The sequence below is a fragment of the Barbatula barbatula genome (genome assembly GCF_947034865.1).
Source record: "Barbatula barbatula genome assembly, chromosome: 25".
Classification (NCBI taxonomy): Eukaryota; Metazoa; Chordata; class Actinopteri; order Cypriniformes; family Nemacheilidae; genus Barbatula; species Barbatula barbatula.
In genome coordinates, this window is record NC_136788.1 from 704516 (window position 1) to 727611 (window position 23096).

The 23096-nt window shown below is 46.6% G+C and overlaps 1 protein-coding gene across 1 annotated transcript in view; it reads left to right on the top strand.

The window, feature by feature from the left end:
* Positions 1 to 23096, top strand: part of ano1b (anoctamin 1, calcium activated chloride channel b) — a 62597-nt gene that overhangs the window by 34094 nt on the left and 5407 nt on the right. Inside the window, exons 15-23 of the mRNA XM_079450729.1 lie at positions 13258 to 13332; positions 14140 to 14534; positions 14617 to 14674; positions 14757 to 14857; positions 14940 to 15082; positions 15303 to 15455; positions 15581 to 15633; positions 15850 to 16034; positions 16194 to 16299. Of these exons, the coding sequence (XP_079306855.1) occupies positions 13258 to 13332; positions 14140 to 14534; positions 14617 to 14674; positions 14757 to 14857; positions 14940 to 15082; positions 15303 to 15455; positions 15581 to 15633; positions 15850 to 16034; positions 16194 to 16299 (1269 nt within the window). The remainder of the gene's footprint in view (positions 1 to 13257; positions 13333 to 14139; positions 14535 to 14616; positions 14675 to 14756; positions 14858 to 14939; positions 15083 to 15302; positions 15456 to 15580; positions 15634 to 15849; positions 16035 to 16193; positions 16300 to 23096) is intronic.

Genomic DNA, 23096 nt, shown 5'->3' on the forward strand with positions numbered 1-23096 from the left:
GGTCGCGGTCCTTGATGCCTGTGAGGTTCAGCCACAGGTGTCTCTCCATGGTCACTAAAGCAGCCATAGAACGGCCGACGGCACGGGCCGTCTGCTTGGTTGCACGGAGGGACAAATCTGTGGCCCGGCGTAGTTCTGCAAACGCCGTTTCGTCAATCACTCCGTCAGTGCTCATGTTGTGCAGAAAATCAGCCTGGTATGCCTGCAGAACCGCCATGGTGTGCAGTGCAGCACCAGCCTGACCGGCTGCCTGAAAAGCTTTCCCCACCAGTGGAGTTATAATCTTGCAAGGCTTGGTGGCGAGAGAGGGCTTTTTCATAGACGATGATGTCCCAGGGGAATGATAGCTGGCCAGTGTCTTTTCGACACTGGGCACCATCGTGTACCCCCGTGGTCTTGCGCCAACAACAGTCGAACGAAAACACGAGAGGAATGAGGTTTTTGCCATGACCGAGATACCTCGGCGTGGAGATCCTCAAAAAAGGGGAGGGCCTGACTTTTGGGCTCGTCCATTTGGCCACCCGACAGATACCTGTCGTCTAGTTTTGAGTGCTTGTGGGTCTCTTTTTCCTGCGGCCAGTCGAGCTTAAGACGGTTGACTGCATTCGTCACAGCCCCGAGAAGCTCATCTAACGCTGTTGCGCTACGAGAGGAATGCCCCGAGGCGGAGCTCTCCATGCCCGCAGAAACAAGGGATGCCTCGTCCTCCGCCCGATCCGAAGAAGTGCCGGGGCATGCTTCGGAATCGGACATGAGGATGTCGCGGCACGGCTAGTGCACAGGAGAAACGGCTTCTGTCTCCCGTGCCTCGGCTAAATTGAACTGCAAACTCCAGCTCGGGAGAGAGGCGGCTCGGCCGCTTTTAAAGAAATAATGCTGAGCACGGAGAGCTCGAATGTCAAACACATCGCAGAGTTTGCATTCTCCCTCTAGCTCCAGTGTAGCATGATCAACCCTCAAACACTCAAAACAGAATTTATGACTGTCCAGCTCATCAAGGAACCTCTGACAAGGAGGCACACATTTACGCTCTGGACTAGACATTACTCTCTTTATATATATATTTTTATATTACTCCTTTTTGTTATATAGAGCTAAATAGCCGTAGTGCTTAGAACCTATATGCAACGAGCCCTACTTTGCGTTACACTATGTCTAAACGCTTTCACTATGTAAAAACACACATGCACACAAAGCTGTTGCTGAACTCACCAGCGTGTTGTCTGTTTTTCTCAGAATTAACCAAATTGTTGATTTGGCCGCTCAACATGCTTAAACTGATTGAAGGAAAAGCCCATACCTGTGAATAAAACAGCTAAAGAATACATTTTGGTACACAGCTAAAATAACAAAAGATGTGCTTCTGTTCAGATTTATGGACCTAACTGAAATGTGCTGCACATGAATGAGGATGAAGAGCTGTTTCACATGAATGGTGCAGTGCTGCTGGCTCTTCTCATGACTCCAGAGATGGGTTTAATAAGATGTGCTATGTTTCCCCATCCACATCTGGAGACATCCACACACTCATTCCCAGTTGTTTTTACGTTTCATGACCGGCTTTTTTATTCTGCTCTGAAATACGGCATCATCTCAGACTTAGATTAAAGGCGTGTATTTGGACATCATTGTGTTCTGCCTGACCAGATGCTTTAAATCTGGCTACTCAGTCCAAACAAATGCAGATCGGGTTGAACCGGAGCGTCTTTGAGTAGTTAAAGTCTGTGCTGGACTGGCCATCTGTCCAGGGTGTTTCGCTGCTTAATAATAATAATACATTTTATTTGTAGAGCACTTTTCATAAGAAAATCTCAAAGTGCTACAGAAACCACATCAAAACACATGGATAATAGAAAACAACAGAAAACATTTACAATCAATAAAATACATACAGAAAAAAAATGCATTCGAAAAGAAAAACAGCTAAACGAGCAGTGGAGAAACAAATTTAAAATCCGCAAAGGCTACGAACAACTTAAGAACGCCTGCCTGAACAGAACAGTTTTTAGCTGTTTTTTAAAACTGTCCACAGACTGTGGTTTTCTGAGATGTTCAGGGAGGGAGTTCCAGATGCGAGGGGCAGTGACGGAGAAAGCTCGATCTCCCATGGTGCGGAGTCTTGAGCTGGGCTGGTGGAGGAGGTTTGTGCTTTGGGACTGGAGGTTATGGGTAGATGAGTGCGGGCTAATGAGGTCTTTGAGGTATTGCGGGGCGTTGTTGTAGATGCAATGGTGGGTGATGAGGGCAATCTTGTATTGAATTCTTGAGGTTATGGGGAGCCAATGAAGGTTCTGAAAAATGGGAGTGATGTGTTCGTATTTGCGAATTTTCATCAGAGTTCGGACAGCACAGTTCTGAATGAATTGAAGTTTCTGAAGGTGTTTATTTGGGATACCGATGAGCAGGCTGTTACAGTAGTCCAGCCTGGAGGAGATTAGTGCGTGGATGAGTTTTTCTGACGCAGAAAAACTCAGGAAGGGGCGGAGTTTTGAAATGATTCTGATATGAAAAAAGCAGGTTTTGTACAGATAATTGATGTGATTTGCAAAGGTCAGTTGTGGGTCCAGCTTCACACCGAGGTTGGTGACAGTAGTTGAGAGGGGGATGTCTTGACCGGAGAAAGAGATAGTGGTTATGAGGGATGACTGGACCTGATGAGGGGTGCCGATTTGTATGGCTTCAGTTTTGGAAGTGTTCAGCTGGAGGAAATTTTGACTCATCCAAGCCCTAATCTCCTCCAGGCAGTTTGAGAGGACAAAAGATGATGGTGAAGAGGGAGCAGCTGATGATGAGGTGGCCAGTGATGGTGAAAGGGCCGGGGTGGAGCATGAATCGGTTCGCAGGTATAACTGAGTGTCTTCAGCATAACAGTGAAAAGAGATGCCGTCTCGGCTGATGACACGACCCAGTGGCAGCATGTACAGAATAAAAAGCAGGGGTCCCAGGATAGATCCTTGAGGGACACCACAAGTGACCGGAGCTGTTTGGGACCTGGCAGATCCCAGGCTGACATTTTCTGTCCTGTCAGTGAGGTAGGAGATGAACCAGTCCAGTGCAGAGTGATGTAGACCAATGTCAGTGTGGAGGCGGTTTAGGAGGATATGGTGGTCGACGGTGTCAAAGGCTGCAGAAAGGTCGAGTAGTATGAGTATAGAGGGGGATCCAGAATCTGCAGAAATAAGGAGGTCATTGATAACCCTCAACAGTGCTGTCTCTGAACTATGGGCAGGACGGAAACCAGATTGGAATGTTTCAAACAGTAAATTACGTTGTAGATGTTCCTGTAGCTGTGCAGCAACAGCTTTTTCAAGCACCATGGAGAGAAATGGAAGATGTGAGATGGGCCGGTAGTTGGAGAGGCATTCTGGGTCAAGGTTGTGTTTCTTCAGAAGAGGTTTGATAATGGCAGTTTTGAGTGGGGGTGGAACAAGACCGGAGTTTAACGACTGGTTTATAATTTGTGTGATGAGAGGACTAATGGCCGACAGGTTAGTTCCCTTTCTGTCGGTCTCTCGACGTTGTGTCGAAGCCGACAGATGGGGTTCGCCCTTTAGAACCAATCGTCTCTGACTATTTTGAAAAGGCCAATGAAATTGGAGAATGAAATTTGCATAACGGGCTCCGCCCCCGGATATCCGGGTATAAAAGGGGAGCCGGCGTGCTCATTCATTCACCTTTTGTTCTTCGGAGCCTTCGCATCTGATGACATTCTTTGAATTGCCGAATTCTACGACACGGTGCAGCGGAGATTCCCATGGGCGTCCTGGCAGTTCCTGAGGTATTTTTCTAAAAGAGCAATTTCCTCAGCGTGGCATTGCCCGCTGATCTCTTGGGTGCAGTACACTCATCGAGGACGGGGACGGACATGGTGGTTGCCGCAAGTGTTCGGGGGTCCGACCACTGTGGCAGCCTCGTGGATTCGTCCTGCCCGCACTGCGCGCGGATGGCTATTCAGACGTTGCGTCACTGCGTGCGGATGGCTAGTCAGACGTTGCGTCACTGCGCGCGGATGGCTATTCAGACGTTGCGTCACTGCGTGGGGATGGCTAGTCAGACGTTGCGTCACTGCGGGCGGATGGCTATTCAGACGTTGCATCACGGTGGCTATGTTCTGTCAAGAGCAAGCCACCATCTCATTTGCTTCCCGTTCTGTGACCGCAGCGGCTACTCGCGGACCGCTCGCGGGCCGCTCGCACCCCGTCTCGCTTGTTTAGCAGTTCCCCAAGGATGGTCCTAAGCCATCTTATTCCTCAGCCATGCGCTCGGACACGAGCCGTGGAGATGAGGTGTCTCTTGCAACATCGGAGCGCGACCTGCTTATTAGGTTCCTCTAGGGCGCGAGGTGGCCAGTGATGGTGAAAGGGCCGGGGTGGAGCATGAATCGGTTCGCAGGTATAACTGAGTGTCTTCAGCATAACAGTGAAAAGAGATGCCGTGTCGGCTGATGACACGACCCAGTGGCAGCATGTACAGAATAAAAAGCAGGGGTCCCAGGATAGATCCTTGAGGGACACCACAAGTGACCGGAGCTGTTTGGGACCTGGCAGATCCCAGGCTGACATTTTCTGTCCTGTCAATGAGGTAGGAGATGAACCAGTCCAGTGCAGAGTGACGTAGACCAATGTCAGTGTGGAGGCGGTTTAGGAGGATATGGTGGTCGACGGTGTCAAAGGCTGCAGAAAGGTCGAGTAGTATGAGTATAGAGGGGGATCCAGAATCTGCAGAAATAAGGAGGTCATTGATAACCCTCAACAATGCTGTCTCTGAACTATGGGCAGGACGGAAACCAGATTGGAATGTTTCAAACAGTAAATTACGTTGTAGATGTTCCTGTAGCTGTGCAGCAACAGCTTTTTCAAGCACCATGGAGAGAAATGGAAGATGTGAGATGGGCCGGTAGTTGGAGAGGCATTCTGGGTCAAGGTTGTGTTTCTTCAGAAGAGGTTTGATAATGGCAGTTTTGAGTGGGGGTGGAACAAGACCGGAGTTTAACGACTGGTTTATAATTTGTGTGATGAGAGGACTAATGGCCGACAGGTTAGTTCCCTTTCTGTCGGTCTCTCGACGTTGTGTCGAAGCCGACAGATGGGGTTCGCCCTTTAGAACCAATCGTCTCTGACTATTTTGAAAAGGCCAATGAAATTGGCGAATGAAATTTGCATGCCGGGCTCCGCCCCCGGATATCCGGGTATAAAAGGGGAGCCGGCGTGCTCATTCATTCACCTTTTGTTCTTCGGAGCCTTCGCATCTGATGACATTCTTTGAATTGCCGAATTCTACGACGCGGTGCAGCGGAGATTCCCATGGGCGTCCTGGCAGTTCCTGAGGTATTTTTCTAAAAGAGCAATTTCCTCAGCGTGGCATTGCCCGCTGATCTCTTGGGTGCAGTACACTCATCGAGGACGGGGACGGACATGGTGGTAGCCGCAAGTGTTCGGGGGTCCGACCACTGTGGCAGCCTCGTGGATTCGTCCTGCCCGCACTGCGCGCGGATGGCTATTCAGACGTTGCGTCACTGCGTGCGGATGGCTAGTCAGACGTTGCGTCACTGCGCGCGGATGGCTATTCAGACGTTGCGTCACTGCGTGCGGATGGCTAGTCAGACGTTGCGTCACTGCGGGCGGATGGCTATTCAGATGTTGCATCACGGTGGCTATGTTCTGTCAAGAGCAAGCCACCACCTCGTTTGCTTCCCGTTCTGTGACCGCAGCGGCTACTCGCGGACCGCAGCGGCTACTCGCGGACCGCTCGCACCCCATCTCGCTTGTTTAGCAGTTCCCCAAGGATGGTCCTAAGCCATCTTATTCCTCAGCCATGCGCTCGGACACGAGCCGTGGAGATGAGGTGTCTCTTGCAACATCGGAGCGCGACCTGCTTATTAGGTTCCTCTAGGGCGCGAGGGGCTAAGGCCTCGTCCGCGCCCCGTACCCTCTGGGGACCTTAAGGTGGACCTTTGGGTCCCCTTTTTTCGGGCCCTGCGGAGAGCCCCCTTCCTCGTTCTGCGAGGGGGGTTGGCTCTCCTGCTGGGGCTCGAGTCCATCCAGAGGGTGAGGCACCTGCAAGCATTCCGTGTCCACCGATTGCCAAAATTCAGGCCCGGTGACTCTCACGTGATCCTGAGACTCCGGCCGACTTACGTGCCCAAAGTTCCGCCGCCCCCTTTGGGAACTAGGTGGTGAACTTGCAGGCGCTCCCACACCGGGAGAAAGACCCAACCTGTACGTGGGGTGTCCGGTAAGCGCATTGCGCCTCTACTCGAACCACACGGAGGGCTTCAAGGCCCTGAGCAGCTCTTGTCTGTTATGGAGATCAGCAACGGGAGTGCTGTCTCCGAGGAGAGTTGTCGCGCTGGGTCGCACACGCCGTCACTACGGCCTGCCGATCCTAGCCCGTGCCCATTTGAGTGACGGTACACTCCGCTCGGGGTGTGGCCTCCTCGTGGGCATCGGCTGAGTGCGCCTCTCTGGCAGACATCTGTAGAGTTGCGGGTTGGGCTACGCTATACCTCGCAGAGGCTTGCAAACCTCCGTGGGGAGTCGGCAGCTCGAGTCTTGCCAACAGGTAAGACCAGCAGTCGTGGGGCGTACGCCTGTGCATAGCGCCATTCCCCTTCTTAGGTGGATCAGTGCGCTATGGGCTGCCTCCCTTCTTTCCCCAAGGGTGAAGAATAGGCAGTCCGTCCATCCATCAATAAGCACTCGGCGGAGCAGCCCTGCCGCCTATGGCCGGGTATCAAGCTGAGTTATTACATATAGCTCTAACCGGACCTAGTGCCCCACACGTAGTAACCCACCACTAGGGTGGTTCCGTCTGAGATGTCGTCATGAGATGGTTCCCCGTGTGGCAACCCATGACCTCCCCCAGGTGGACATCCACCTTGCGGCAATCCGCACATACCTCCCATGAGTTCTCCCCTATTTGGTGAGACCATGTTGGTGTCTCCACTGTATTCCCCCCTAGGGTGGGAAGTGGTCTCCGTAGCGCACGTCCACATTGAGGGAACAGCGCTTACCCAGTAGCCTACAGTACCGGACGGCTTCTCGTTAAGAGAACAAGGCCTCTGTCTGTGGTGGCCGAGGGCAGGGGCTACTCATCTTTGCCAAAAGCTCTGGGAGCCCCTGCCTGCCCACTGGAAGGTTACAATTTCGCGAGAGCGCTTACGTCTGACTCGCCTAGGCTGGTAAACGTCGCTTCGCTGGAGATTGTGACGCGGCTAGTGCCGTGGCGTTTTCAATAGGAACCCCATCTGTCGGCTTCGACACAACGCCGAGAGACCGACAGAAAGGGAACGTCTCGGTTACGTATGTAACCTCTGTTCCCTGATGGAGGGAACAAGACGTTGTGTCCTTCATGCCACGACAATAGCCGTCCGCTGCAGCAGTCACGAGATGCTCTCAGGCTCCTCAGCACAAAAGGTGAATGAATGAGCACGCAAATTTCATTCGCCAATTTCATTGGCCTTTTCAAAATAGTCAGAGACGATTGGTTCTCAAGGGCGAACCCCATCTGTCGGCTTCGACCACAACGTCTTGTTCCCTCCATCAGGGAACAGAGGTTACATACGTAACCGAGACGATTTGATGAGTGCTGTAGGGAAAGGGTCCAGGGGAGAGGTGGAAGCCTTCATCTTTTTGATGAGATCCTGTACTTCGATTTGTGTGACTGCATTGAAAGTGCTGAAAAGAGGAGGTTGTGAGCAGACCGATAGTGGAGACGGATCTGGCGAACCTTAAAGCTGAGACCGTATGAAGTTTATCTTATCTCTGAAAAATTGAAGAAAACTGTTGCATTTTTCTGCTGTGTGTTCAGAATGGGTTTGATTTTTGGGATTTAGGAGTTGATTTATGGTGGAAAAAAGCTGTTTGGAATTTCCAGGACTGTTATTGATAATGTTGGAGTAGTAGATGGACCGAGCTTGTTTTAGAGCCGCTGCATAGGCCTTCTGGTGTTGTTTGTAGGCCAGCTTGTCTACCACCAGGCCTGATGATTTGACACGCCTCTCAATGGCATGGCCACCAGCCTTCATCTTTCTTAGTTCGGCCGTGAACCAGGGGGCAGAACGAGAGAAAGACACAGTTCTTTTTTTAAGGGGGGCATGTGTATCCAGGAGGCACTGAAGAGAAATATTGTAGTGTTCAACTGATGTATTGACTGATGGATGGTTTACTGAGGCCAGCAGTTTGATATCAGAGTACAAAATGGCAGGGTTGATGTTTTTTATATTACGAAAATGGATATCACGTTCTGGCTTAGGGAGGGGGGACGGGCAGGATACGTCAATGGAGATGATGCTGTGATCGGAAACGCCCAGGTCATATACCAACAGATTTTTGATGGAAGGAGAGTCAGAGATCACCAGATCTAAAGTGCGCCCCCTGGTGTGAGTAGGAGCATCAACATGCTGTATGAGATTGAGACAGTCCAATACATTTAAAAATTCAGCTGCCAAGGGGGAGGAGGAATTTTCAATGTGAATGTTCATGTCACCAAGTATAATATTATTGGAGGATGAAGAGCAAAAGGAGGTGAGGAGATCATGAAACTCTGTGATGAAGGAAGGATGAGTTTTGGGCGGCCGGTAGATCAGTACAGCATTTATCTTGGAGGGGGGTTTTGATTTAAAAGCCAGATATTCAAAAGAGGACACATCAGGTAGAGACAGAGGAGAAAGCTTGAGAGCGTTGCGGTAAATTACCGCCAGGCCATCACCTCGACCAGTGCAGCGTGCCCTGTGCAGGTAACTATATCCAGGGGGACAGGCTTCATTTAATGATGAAAAAACCTCAGGTTTGTGCCAGGTCTCAGTGAGGCACATCATGTCAATATCTTTCTTAAGAATATGATCATGTATCAGACTAGATTTGTTTGACAGGGACTGGACGTTAAAAAGTTAAGTTTTTATGTGAGATTTATGGTCATAAAACCTCTGGATGGGGCGGAGCAGGGTAAGATCCACTCCACGTCTTCCATCATGTGCCGCGTGCCGTAGTCTCGCGATGTTCCCTTAGATAAATCTTTCCATGGTGGCAGCACTCTGATGACGTAGCCGCGATGCGACAGGAAAGGCGGCAGACCGGACGGGCAAGACGGAGCAGGGGTGGAGAGGCTGGATGCGAGTAATCTTTCCCAGGGATTTTCCAGCTTTAAGTTGCGTTATGGTAGCGTGTCCATTCACTGGAGCAAGCATTTGCGATGGCTCCGGAAAGACAGGACGGATCCATCGGCTGCATACGGACCAGGCCGCGGGCGAAAATCCGGAGCGCGATTTGGCCAACGAAGAGGCTCTCAGGTGAGCTTTGAGTCGGGCAATCATGCCGGCACGTTTCCCACGTCTTCTAGAACGTTTTCTCAAGGATGGTGGGCACGATAGCCAACGTCGGTGTTCAAATCCGTAGGATCCATTTGATCCGTTTGAGCGAGACTCTTGGTCGCGGTCCCTCCGAGGATAGACTGTAGGCATACGGCGCAGGTGAACGGGGATGTCCGCCATCACCGGTATTTGTTCGTTGAACAGTGGGTGATCAGCTGGCAGCAGGGTCTCTGACCAAGCCCTGAGGTCAACGAGGGTTTGGCGATCATATACCAACAGAGCAGATATATAACGGAAGGTACAAAGCAATAATAAAAGCAGAACAGACTCAGCAGCAAAGGAGCGAGGCGGACGGCTTGCCAATACGGGCGCCATCTTCTCTATACGGCTTAAGATAGTGTGGGAAAGCCTCCAGCGCTTCCCATCACCCCACATGATGGATTGGGTTCTGCTTTAGGCCAGACTTGCCTTCATTTCTGCAGTACCTCAATGACACCCTGTAAAAATGATTGATAGCTGTCTTGAATCATTTTATCCCTGTCTTATATGACTTATAGTTCCACAGCTGGAAATGTATCCTGTGCAAGTAATGACTGTCTGAGTTGATGCCACATAAGAAGACTACTGCAGACAGTCTCCAGAACAAAACTTCTCTGAACTATTGCCCTCTGGCCAACACTTGATAGTGTTGAGTACTAGAATATTAGACCCAATGCTGCATTAACACACAGGCTTCCCTAGCCTCCAGCCCAGGGCCCCTGTAATACCGCTTTGTTTTAAATGTGGGTCAATTCATTCATTCCTACATTTCCTCTGTACATCAGCACATCTCACGCCTCCATGTACAGGTGTACGTAGCATCTGTAAATCTGTTTTTAATTCATAGAATATATTTCTTAAGTAACAAATGTTTTATATATAACGTCTCGGTTACGTATGTAACCTCTGTTCCCTGATGGAGGGAACGAGACGTTGTGTCGAACCGACAGATGGGATTGCCCCTGAGAACCTATCATCTTCTGACTATTTTGAAAAGGCCAATGAAATTGGCGAATGAAATTTGCATGCCGGGCTCCGCCCCCGGATATCCGGGTATAAAACGGGAGCCAGCGTGCTCATTCATTCACCTTTTGTGCTGAGGAGCCTGAGAGCATCTCACGATCGCTGCAGCGGACGGCTAGTGTTGTGGCATGAGGGACACAACGTCTCGTTCCCTCCATCAGGGAACAGAGGTTACATACGTAACCGAGACGTTCCCTTTCTGTCGGTCTCTCAACGTTGTGTCGAACCGACAGATGGGGTTCCTATTGAAAACGCCACAGCACTAAGCCACGTCACAATCTCTAGCGAAGCGACGTTGACCGGCCTGGGCGAGCCACACGTGAGCGTTATCGCGAAATTTGTAACCTTCCAGTGGGCAGGCAGGGGCTCCCAGAGCTTTTGGCAAAGATGAGTAGCCCCTGCCCTCGGCCACCACAGACGGAGGCCTTGTTCTCTAAACGAGAAGCCGTCCGGTACCGTAGGGCTACTGGGTAAGCGCTGTTCCCTCAATGTGGACGGAGACCACTTCCCACCATAGGGGGGAATACAGTGGAGACACCAACATGGTCTCACCAAATAGGGGAGAACTCATGGGAGGTATGCGCGGAATGCCGCAAGGTGGATGTCCACCTGTGGGAGGTCATGGGTTGCCACGCGGGGAACCATCTCATGACGACATCTCAGACGGAACCACCCTAGTGGGGGGTTACTATGTGTGGGGCACTAGGTCCGGTGAGAGCTATATGTAATAACTCAGCTTGATACCCGACTCCGCTACGCCGAGCCCGCCGCCCTGAGTGCTTATTGATGGATGGACGGACTGCCTATTCTTCACCCTTGGGGAAAGAAGGGAGGCAGCCCATAGCGCACTGATCCACCTAAGAAGGGGAATGGCGCTATGCACAGGCGTACGCCCTACGACTGCTGTTCTCACCTGTTGGCAAGACTCAAGCTGCCGGTTCCCCACGGAGGTTGCAAGCTTCTGCGAGGTATAGTGTAGCCCAACCCGCAACTCTACAGATGTCTGCCAGAGAGGCGCACTGAGCCGATGCCCACGAGGAGGCCACACCCCGAGCGGAGTGTACCGTCACTCAAATGGGCACGGGCTAGGATCGGCACGCCGTAGTGACGGCGTGTGCGATCCAGCGCGACAACTCTCCTCGGAGACAGCACTCCCGTTGCTGACCTCCATAACAGACAAGAGCTGCTCAGGGCCTTGAAGCCCTCCGTGTGGTTCGAGTAGAGGCGCAATGCGCTTACTGGACACCCCACGTACAGGTTGGGTCTTTCTCCCGTTGTGGGAGTGCCTGCAAGTTCACCACCTAGTTCCCAAAGGGGGGCGGCGGAACTTTGGGCACGTAAGTCGGCCGGGGTCTCAGGATCACTTGAGAGTCACCGGGCCTGAATTTTGCCAATCGGTGGACACGGAATGCTTGCAGGTGCCTCACCCTCTGGATGGACTTGAGCCCCAGCGGGAGAGCCAACCCCCCTTGCAGAACGAGGAAGGGGGCTCTCCGCAGGGCCTGAAAAAAGGCCCCAAGAGGGTACGGGGCGCGGACGAGGCGCCCTAGAGGAACCTAATAATCAGGTCATGCCGCCCCAGAGGCTCACCAGCAACTGGTACGTGATAACCGCGACAGCGGGTACCCATGCTCCAATGTGGAAGGGGAGATTACTCCCCCGCCTCTCCTGCAATAGGACAGCACGTTCCTGAGCGAACAATTCCGCGGGTCTTCTCCTCGAGAAGAGCACCAGGACGAGAAGGGGCACCACTTAAAGGCATCCAGCCTTGTGGGCATGGCCCTTGCCTGAGTGATAGTCTCCACCACTGTGGGGGGTAGATCATCCAGGAACTCCTCATCCCATCCAGGAGCCAGACCCAAAGGTCCGGCTCGAATGCCACAACGTGCCCATCCCCTGCGAGTAGTCCTTCACCAGGGGATTTGGCCAGGGGGAGTTGTCGTCAGGAGTATTAGCTCCAAAGACCAAGTGTAGTTGGGCCCGTAAGGCGCAACTAGCAGCACTTGATACTCCCTTCCCAGACCTTGCACAGGACCTGCGCAATGAAGCTCACTGGGGGGAAGCGTACTTCCGCTTGTCCCGCGGCCAGCTGCGCGCTAGGGCCTCCGTGTCGAGGGGGGGGGCTCATCCAGGGAGTGCCCAGCGGTACTGGTTGGTGTTCAGGGAGGCAACAGGTACCCCTGTGCCCGCCCAAACCACACCCAAGCCGGCCCGCAGATGAGTGTACTGCACCCAAGAGATCAGCGGGCAATGCCACGCTGAGGAAATTTGCTCTTTTAGAAAAACACCTCTGGAACTGCCAGGACGCCCAGGGGAATCTCCGCTGCACCGTGTCGTAGAATTCGGCAATTCGAAGAATGTCATCAGATGCGAAGGCTCCGAAGAACAAAAGGTGAATGAATGAGCACGCCGGCTTCCCTTTTATACCCGGATATCCGGGGGCGGAGCCCGGCATGCAAATTTAATTCGCCAATTTCATTGGCCTTTTCAAAATAGTCAGAAGATGATAGGTTCTCAGGGGCGAACCCCATCTGTCGGTTCGACACAACGTCGAGAGACCGACAGAAAGGGAACCCCTTCATTGTATGCCTGTATTATCTTTCTGTGGTCATTTGATGTCTGCTCTGGAAGCTTGAAGTATCAAAGCAAAATCCCTTTGTGTGACAGTGAAGCATCTTTGGGATTAGGATCTGATGAAAATGAAACTGATTTCTGTAGTTCAGTATACTTTGTTTCTGATGTTATTGATGAAATGATCACTTTTGCGATCGTATAGGTGGAACTCTATTTGCAGTAAATACAAGTAATGACAAAACCAAAACTTTGTGTCTTTAGTCTTATGATAGTTTGACAGTGAATGACGATGTGCTTCTTCTGTGTTTTAGCCAGAGAAAGAGAAGTTGACCTGTAAAGACAGATTTCCAGCCTATATGACAAACATCATCATGATGTTATTAATGGTAAGTCATTCCTCATATGATGATGCATACAGTATGTGCATGGGAGCATGTGTACATGAATTCTGGGGATTTCACTGAATTCCTTCATATACTAAAGTCACTACTAAAGTATTTTTAACCATCCAAACTACTACAGATTTGTTACCATTGAAAAGTATGTTTTTAGATACATATGTGAATTTTGACCAGATTGTTACATTCATAGCTCTACTGAGTCTTTGTCTCAAATGTACCTAAGATGTTCATTAGTGTTAGTATCCATATGAATAAATGTCTATAAATTGGAAACCATAATCCGTTTAACTGTGCATGCTGATTGGAAAAATAATGAAATGGGTTACAAAGGGAATAGAGCAGTTCCATGCCCATGGAAATGGCTGTGATTCACTGGGGGGAATCTAGTTGGGAATGATATTATTTCGAAACCAGATGCAGAAAATACTACTACATGTATGCCTGAAATGTGTGTAGCATTGGGAGGCTATTGCGTGGAAAAGCAGTTTATAAAACAAGAACCACATTCAGACAGCACGATATTGCATTTAATGGACACATTGTCTTTTGTGATCAGAAGTTTCGTCTTTGATAACAGGGTTGATGGTGGCATAGTTGACACATTTCAAACCACATAAACAAACCCTAAAACTGGATTTCTGGGGCAACGCTGGGTTAACAAATGTTTTGAAGGATTTAGTTTGAGCCCTTTTTATGTTTGACTGATGACACGAACATCACATGTTCAAGAGACACATATGCTCAATACATTTTTGTGTAAGATGTTTTGTTCTAATGTCACATTTTTTTCAGATCGGTGTGACATTTGCTATAGTGTTTGGTGTGATTTTATACCGGATATCAACCAAAGCAGCTCTTGCTATGAGCTCAAACCCCATGACCCGCTCGAACGTGAGGCTGACAGTTAAAACCACAGCTGCCATCATAAATCTGGTGGTGATTCTCATTCTGGATGAGGTGTATGCAGCTGTTGCCCGTTGGCTCACCGTCCTTGGTCGGTCCCCTTCATGGCTTTCACACTGTCTTACATCGGCAAGATCATGTGAAGTTGACTGTGCTTTTATTTTCTCCTCAGAGGTTCCCAAAACAGACAAGAGCTTTGAAGAACGGCTCATCTTCAAAACCTTCATTCTCAAGTTTGTGAATGCTTTCACTCCTATCATATACATCGCTTTCTTCAGAGGCAGGTGAGGAAGAGTTATCAACTCATGAAACCGTGATTAGTGCAGTACATTTGCGTGCATGTGAATGTGTTGTGTTACGCTACAGACTCGGCGGTCGTCCAGGCAGTTATCTCTATGTGTTCGAGTCTTATCGTATGGAGGAGGTAAGACAGAGACGTCACTGACCGTACAGTCTGATGATGATGACAATGATGGATGATGTCATTGTTGTTTTTGTGGGATCAGTGCGCTCACGGTGGCTGTCTGATGGAGCTCTGCATTCAGCTCAGCATCACCATGTTGGGTAAACAGCTCATCCAGAACAACCTGTTTGAGATTGGCATCCCGTGAGTGTCCACCTCCGGCTGTATTTCATCCATCATACACACATCTGCATTCACTCGGTCTTTCCTTCTGCTCTTACTGCAGCAAACTGAAGAAGTTGATCAGGTACATCAAGTCCAAGAGAGCATCTTTCCAGCAGGAGGAATACGAGAAGAAGTTGCAGCGTTACGAGACTGATTATTTCCTCGAGCCCTTTGTGGGCCTTAGCCCAGAGTACATGGAGATGAGTGAGTCACATCCCTTTCTGTAGACATCTGTATGTTTTAATTTCTTATCATTTTCTATTTGGTTAAATGTCCTGTAAGGTGGTTAAAAGTGATGTCTGGACAGAATGTCATCACATCTGTTTTTAAGGACTTGCTACAATCAAAACTCAGTTCAGCTCTTCTCTTTTCTCTGTGTATGTGTGACGTACAGCGGCGTTATAAACTTGGTTTGTTTCTGCAGTAATTCAGTTTGGATTTGTGACTCTGTTCGTGGCGTCTTTCCCTCTGGCACCGCTGTTTGCTCTCCTCAACAACATTATAGAAATCCGTCTGGATGCCAAGAAGTTTGTGGCTGAGCTTAGACGTCCTGATGCGGCACGGGCCAAAGACATTGGTCTGTTTTTACAGTACATATCAGAAGATATGAGAACTGCAGTTTAAGGGACATTCAACTATGACATGAATTTGAAACATCAGATTTTACCTCGCATCATGATGTTCTTCTTGATATTTTCACAGGAATCTGGTACAATTTACTCAGAGGAGTGGCTAAAGTGGCGGTTCTTGTCAATGTAAGGCAGCAAATGTGCTTTCACTGTTCATTTGTTGCTTGTAAAACTGGGACTCACTTTACTCTCAATAACTTTTATCAACCAGAACAGACATTAGGACACATTGATTTGAATATTCTTCAGTTTCATTTGATTTATCATGAACATGTTTTCAGTAATGTATTACTTAAAAGTTACACCCTCAATGAAACAATATTTCACAAATGTGTTTTGTAGGCATTCGTGATCTCCTTCACATCAGATTTTATTCCACGGCTGGTCTATCAGTATATGTACAGTCCAGATGGCTCGATGCATGGCTTTGTCAACCACACACTCTCATATTTTGATGTCAGTCACTTTCAGAATGGCACTGCCCCACTGGAGCCCTCCTACCTGGGCTTTTTTGTGGACATCTGCAGGTACTGTAAGAGTGAGGATGCAAGGATACCTTCAGCATGGTTCCAATGTTTTTGTTTTCATTGTTTGATGCACAAATGCTCATTGTTGGGTTACCTTTTCTTTTTAATTGAATTGAGGACAAATATGCACATATTCATTCATGTTTTCTTTTTCTGAAGGTATAAAGACTATAGAGAGCCTCCCTGGTCTCCAACACCTTATGACATCTCCAAACAGTTCTGGGCTGTGTTGGCAGCTAGACTAGCGTTTGTCATTGTGTTTCAGGTCAGTAAAAACGTACATGAGGTTTAAAACAGTGCAGAAACTCTCTAAGTGATTCTGATTCATAGTTCCAGACAGTGCCTACGCACCTCAAATGAGTCCAGATTCACATTATCAGTGCAGAAGGAAACAGGAAAAAGGGGGCGGGGTCTGGAACTACGTAAAATACATTGACAGTCACCAAATAGACATTCCAGATCAAACTATAGAGTTTGTCGGTGTTACAATCAAACTATCGCCCCAAATGTTATATATGGTACTTTGCGTATATAGACCACCTAATGCAACAAGCGACTTCTATACTGGTTTAACAAAAATTCTAAAAACATGAGTGAAAGGAAATATTGCTCATGGGTGACCTCAACATAAATTGGCTTCATGAAGGCAAGAGGAAACACTTAGAAGACATTGCAAACTCAATACAAATGCCACAATTGATTAAAAAGCCTACTAGAATAACAAAAACTTTGATAGATTTAATATTCCAGACAGGGTAATTCAAACACACAACCTAATAACTTGACTGTCTGATCATAATTTTGTTCTAATAGCCAGGAAATTAAATAAATCAAGATACATAAACAAAGAACAATCAAATAAACAATGCATAATTCCTCATATTCCTAAAATAAATCAAGAACACCTTAAAAATTATTTAGATGAAATTGGCTGGGCCTCCAAAATGTATTGTACATACATGCAACAATATTATAACTGCTATCAAGAATAAAATTGATAAATATACACAGCTCAAACAAAGAAAATAAAATAAAAAGAGGCTCCTGTGGTTTAATGAATTCATTTGGGATACAATGAAACAGAGAGATAAAGCTCTCAAGGTTTCTCCTAAAACTAAATTAACCACTGATTATTACATTTATAAATCTCTTAGAAATTAAGTTACCATGCTGCTTCGAAAGCAAAAGCTATTTTTTCCTAAGCTTAATCAAAGAGGCAAAAGGTCATTGTAAAGATTTGTGGAGGAGCATGGATAAACTCTTGGGAAGGGGAAAAGTATATCAGGAGTATTTTCAGCTCAAAATCAATGGAATTGTTCAAAATGAGGGCTCTACTCTGGCTAAACATTACAATGATTATTTCTTGGATTCTGTGTTAGACCTGGCGGAGACTTTCCCTGATTGAACCGCTGCCGAGATGATCATGGGGATGCATCTTACTATAGGTTGCAGAATATAGATGAAGACACATTTTTTAAAAATATCTATTTAGCGACTTCCGGCCGGAACATCGTCAGAATGTCCGCATAGTGAGAGAGCTCCCGGTGGAACCAGCGAAATTAAAGAAATCCCCCCATACAAACTGAATAAATGAGACAATAAAAAAACGTAGACAAGGGGGCAAGAGCTATAACACCACCCAGAGCAATAAAAATCGTCCTTAGGCAGAGGGTGAGATAGAGGAGACGCAACAACATTAGCAGCTAACAAGTTTAAGCTAGCAAACAACGTGGCGAAATGGCTGATTTGGAGCTGATTCTGCGAGAACTAAAAGAGTTTCGCCAAGAAAATAAAGAACAGCTAGAGACAATAAAAGAAGAAATAGGGGAGGATCAATGCCCGACTTGACGAGACAGAAGGGCGAATAGAGAAAGCAGAGGAGAGGATTCAAAACACAGAGGAAGTCATCACGGCTGTCAGTACACGATCCGTTCCACCTGCACGATCCGTTCACGCATGCGCACAACGACGCACGATACGTTCACGCATGCGCACAACGACGTTGTAGAAACCGCTCATGCGCAAATGATGATTTTGTTTTGCGACGATTTACGACACTGCACGATCTGTTCCACGCTTGCGCAGCTTTGTTTTACTTTATTTATATTTTTTACTGTTAAATAAAATACAATACTCAATTTACTTCGCTTCGTTCCACCTGGTCTCATTTCACTATGCGTTCTGTCAAGTCAGTTTGAAATACTGTAATGTTTCCCCTGACTTTATAATTTACATGAAGAAAGAACTACAGTCTAGTTAGACATGCGTGTTATGTTCCTTATTGGCTTCTGTAAACGACATTGAAGGGATTATTGTACTAATTTAGATTAAATGGATAGATATATTAGCCTATATATAGGCCCATACTAATAAATTACTACATTAAGTCAACTAGTATTATCAGATTTTAATTTAAAAAACGACACAAACTGTCTTTGACAATACTACTGACCTTAGATCGAAACACGGTAAGGTTAATAGACATGATACAGCAATGAATCGCAAAATGGAGTTTGGAGGAAACTGAAGATTTGCAGTCGATAAAAATACTTTATTACACAAGTAACCAAAATCATCTATGTTCATGTAACAACTCTATTATTTTGGATTGGCAACCACATAAACACATCGTAATCATGGTAACGTAAGCGACATTTCAAAACGTAAACAAAGAATATGCCGCCAGTTGTGCCGCCTGCCGTCAAACGTTTCATCGCCTGCGTCACGGTACAAATAGTGTAGGAAAACCATGACGTTTTCTAATACGTAATTACGCGCATGCGTGAACGGATTGTGCAGGTGGAACGGATCGTGCACTGACAACGGCTATGCTAAAGCTGCACACTAAGATGGAGGACAAGCTACTGGATCTGGAAAGCCGCTCCAGACGCGATAACATAAGGATTTACGGGGTACTGGAGGAAGCCGAAAAGGAGTCAACAATGACGGTCTCGTTTGTGGAAGGTTTACTACGAGGGGGTCTCGAGTTGACTGATGACATGCCCGACCTGATGATCGAAAGAGCTCACCGGTCGGTGGGACCGAAGCCGCCGGAGGGAACAACACCATGCTCCATCATAATTAAGTTTTTAAGTTTCAAAACGAAAGAGTCAATACTCCGCAAAGCATGGCAGGGGAAGGGGTTTACCTGGCAAGGAAACCACATAAATCTGGATTACGACTATCTTGATTACGACTATCTGAGAGTACCTCTGATACTCAGAAAACGAAGAGAATATTCAGAAATCCTTCCCGGCCAGGCTACACTTGAGACACGACGACGGAACCAAAACCTACGATAATATAGTGGAGGCATCAGAGGACCTGCAGAGAAGAGGCTACACTGTAACAACCACCAGACCTCCAGAGACGCTTATGGAGCAGGTGCAGCGGTTAACCTGGACAAGAGTGGACAGAGGAACGAGGAATGACACAATCAGAGCCCGGCGGGAAGCAAACTACAGGGAGAAGCTCCGAGCCTTCAGGAGAGCATCACTGGCTCCCTCCGGGACCTAAAGGATTCAACCCGTAGCTCGAGGACGGTGGAGTCAATTGTGAAATCACTGGAACTGTACTGTAACTAAGGGTGGAGATCCATGACAGGATTGACTGGTTCGTTCGGGACCTTTTTTCTTTCTAATTATTTTTATTATTACTTTCTTTTTTTTTATCTATCATCTTTATTACAACATGCCAAATTGATTAAATCAGGATTTAACATGTTTATTTTTCTTCCCATGGTTCGGGAAGGAGGAGAGGAGTGGCGACTATAATATCCAATGCTGTAAATTACGAACACATTTCAGAGCACAAGGATAGCGAAGGCAGATACGTTATGGTTACGGGCAAAATAGAAGGAATTGTGATGAGTCTCCTCAATGTGTATGTACCTCCGGGCAGCGACTGGTCCTTTTATAAACACACAATTGATCTAGTGACAACAAAAAGTCAAGGGATTTTAATATGTGGCGGAGACTTTAATATCCGATTAAATCTGAAAATTGACTCATCAAATGGGAAATCTGGCCCCAAAACATAAGCAGAAGATTAAATACTTGGATGTGTGAAGTGGGGATTGAAGATGTGTGGCGAGAAATTAACCCAACAAACCGAGATTACTCGCACTAGTCATCTGTTCATAATGTATGTATAATGTTTATGCATAAGGGTGAATAATTGTGAATTAAAAGTTAACACTTTCTCAGATCACGACCCCATTTATATGTCAATCCACCTGAATCATAAGAAAAAAATCCACTCTCTGGAGATTGATCTCAAACATTCTGAATAACCCAACTATTAAAGGCAAATTGAAAGATGAGATTCAGCTTTACATAGAAAATAATGATAATGAAGAAGGGACCCCACCTATTCTCTGGGATGCATTAAAAGCGGTTATTAGGGGCAGAATAATAGCCATATCCTCATACGAGAAAAAAATGAAGAGAATAAAACTTAAACAATTTGAAGACAATTTGGAAAGATTACAGAAAGAGCACGCAAAACTAAAAAAAGAAATAGATGAAATAAACACTCAGGAAATTCAAAAAAAGCTCCTATTCACAAAACAGCAATACTATGAAGTAGGTGGGAAATCACTGAAACTTCTATCATATAGATTAAGAAAACAACAAGCGGATAGAACTATTCACAAAATAAGAAACTCTGCAACAAATAAAATAGAAATTAGTCTAGAAAAAATTCAGAATTGCTTCCTAAAATATTATACAGCATTATATTCCCAACCACAGGGAAGCAACGACAAACAGATCGATACCTTTTTGGACCAGATTAACCTCCCACAAATCACTTATGAACAAAATGGGAAATTAATATCTAAAATAACAAAATAAGAAATACAATCAGCAATCAGGAGAATGAAGGGGGGGGGGAGTGTCCAGAGACCGATGGATTTCCTACAGAATGGTACAAAACAATGCAAGATCAACTAAGCCCGACATTATTAAAAACGTTTAATTAGGTTCTAGAAAATAAAAATATCCCCCCTCATGGAGGGAGGCAATGATCTCGGTCATACCTAAAGAGGGGAGAGATAAATTGGAGTGTGGGAACTATCATCCTGTAAGTCTTTTAAATAATGATTATAAATTATTCACCTCCAACTATCTAAAAGAATAGAAATGATATTACCAGAAGTAATACATAAGCACCAGACTGGCTTTGTCAGACAAAGACAGACCCAAGATAACATCAGGAAAACGCTGCACGTTATGAAACAAATCACACAACAGAAACTGGAGACACTGATGCTAAGTTTAGATGTAGAGAAAGCATTCGACTCAGTAAGGTGGTCATATCTATATAAAGTACTTTTGAAATTTGGCTTTCATAAGACTATAATTGATACATGTGCAGCTCTATAAAATAAATCAACAGCTAGAATCAAAATCAACGGAGACCTAACCAACTCATTTATTTTAGAATGAGGAACGAGACAAGGATGTTGTGCGTGTACCCTGTTTATAGAGCCTGTGAGTCAATTGACAAGGCAGAGGTCGGATATAAAGGGGGTAACAATGAAATTCGGGGAGCAAAAAATGGCCCTATCTGCTGCAATTTATTGATAAGTATAAGACAACCTACTCAGACACTCCAAAAATGTATGAAACTACTAGAGGTATTTGGTTCCATTTCGGGTTATGAAATTAATATCAACAAAACTCAAATATAAAAATTTAATTACAATCCTCCAAACTCGATTAGGACAATGTATAATTGGAAATGGGTTAGGGTTAAATATTTGGGTGTTTTATTACCTAGAGATCTCTCAAGATTGTACGACATCAACTACGGCCCACTAAATTCAAAGATAAAAATCTGATATACACAGATGGAACGTTATTCCTTTTTTGAATCTAAGCTCCAGGATAGAGTCAATCAGGATGAATATCCTTCCACTAACTCCTTTATCCACAAGGGGGCATTTCAGAGTTTTGAAAACCTACAGAAAAATTATGGACACAAATCTGTATTTGATGTATAAGATCCTCCATGACACCGCTGCTCCTTCACTAAAATAATTCATGTCTTTGGGCTCTGAAACAACAGCTCGAGCAACTAGATCTACGGTGCGATGTGAATGCAGGATCCTTAAACGCAGGACAGCATTTGGAAACTATGCTTTTTCTTGTGTGGCCGCTCGTCAGTGGAATATGTTGCCTACAGAGCTGATAAGAAGCATAACGCTTACACATTTGCACGCCAGGCAAAGAAATGGCTTTTGTCAAATCAAATTTATAACCATATGTGACCGGATATACAGTGGGGACGGAAAGTATTCAGATCCCCTTAAATTTTTCACTCTTTGTTATATTGCAGCCATTTGCTAAAATCATAAAATTGGTCCCAAATATTCAGACCCTTTGCTCAGTATTTAGTAGAAGCACCCTTTTGATCGAATACAGCCATGGGTCTTTTTGGGAAAGATGCAACAAGTTTGTCACACCTGGATTTGGGGATCCTCTGCCATTGCTCCTTGCAGATCCTCTCCAGTTCTGTCAGGTTGGATGGTAAATGTTGGTGGTCAGCCATTTTCAGGTCTCTCCAGCGATGCTCAATTGGGTTTAAGTCAGGGCTCTGGCTGGGCCATTCAAGAAGTCGTGGAGTTGTTGTGAAGCCACTCCTCCGTTATTTTAGCTGTGTGCTTAGGGTCATTGTCTTGTTGGAAGGTGAACCTTCGGCCCAGTCTGAGGTCTTTAGCACTCTGGAGAAGGTTTTCGTCCAGGATATCCCTGTACTTGGCCGCATTCATCTTTCCCTCAATTGCAACCAGTCGTCCTGTCCATGCAGCTGAAAAACACCCCCACAGCATGATGCTGCCACCCCCATGCTTCACTGTTAGGACTGTATTGGACAGGTGATGAGCAGTGCCTGGTTTTCTCCACACATACCGCTTAGAATTATGGCCAAAAAGTTCTATCTTGGTCTCATCAGACCAGAGAATCTTATTTCTCACCATCTTGGAGTCCTTCAGGTGTTTTTTAGCAAACTCCATGCAGGCTTTCATGTGTCTTGCACTGGCTTCCGTCGGGCCACTCTGCC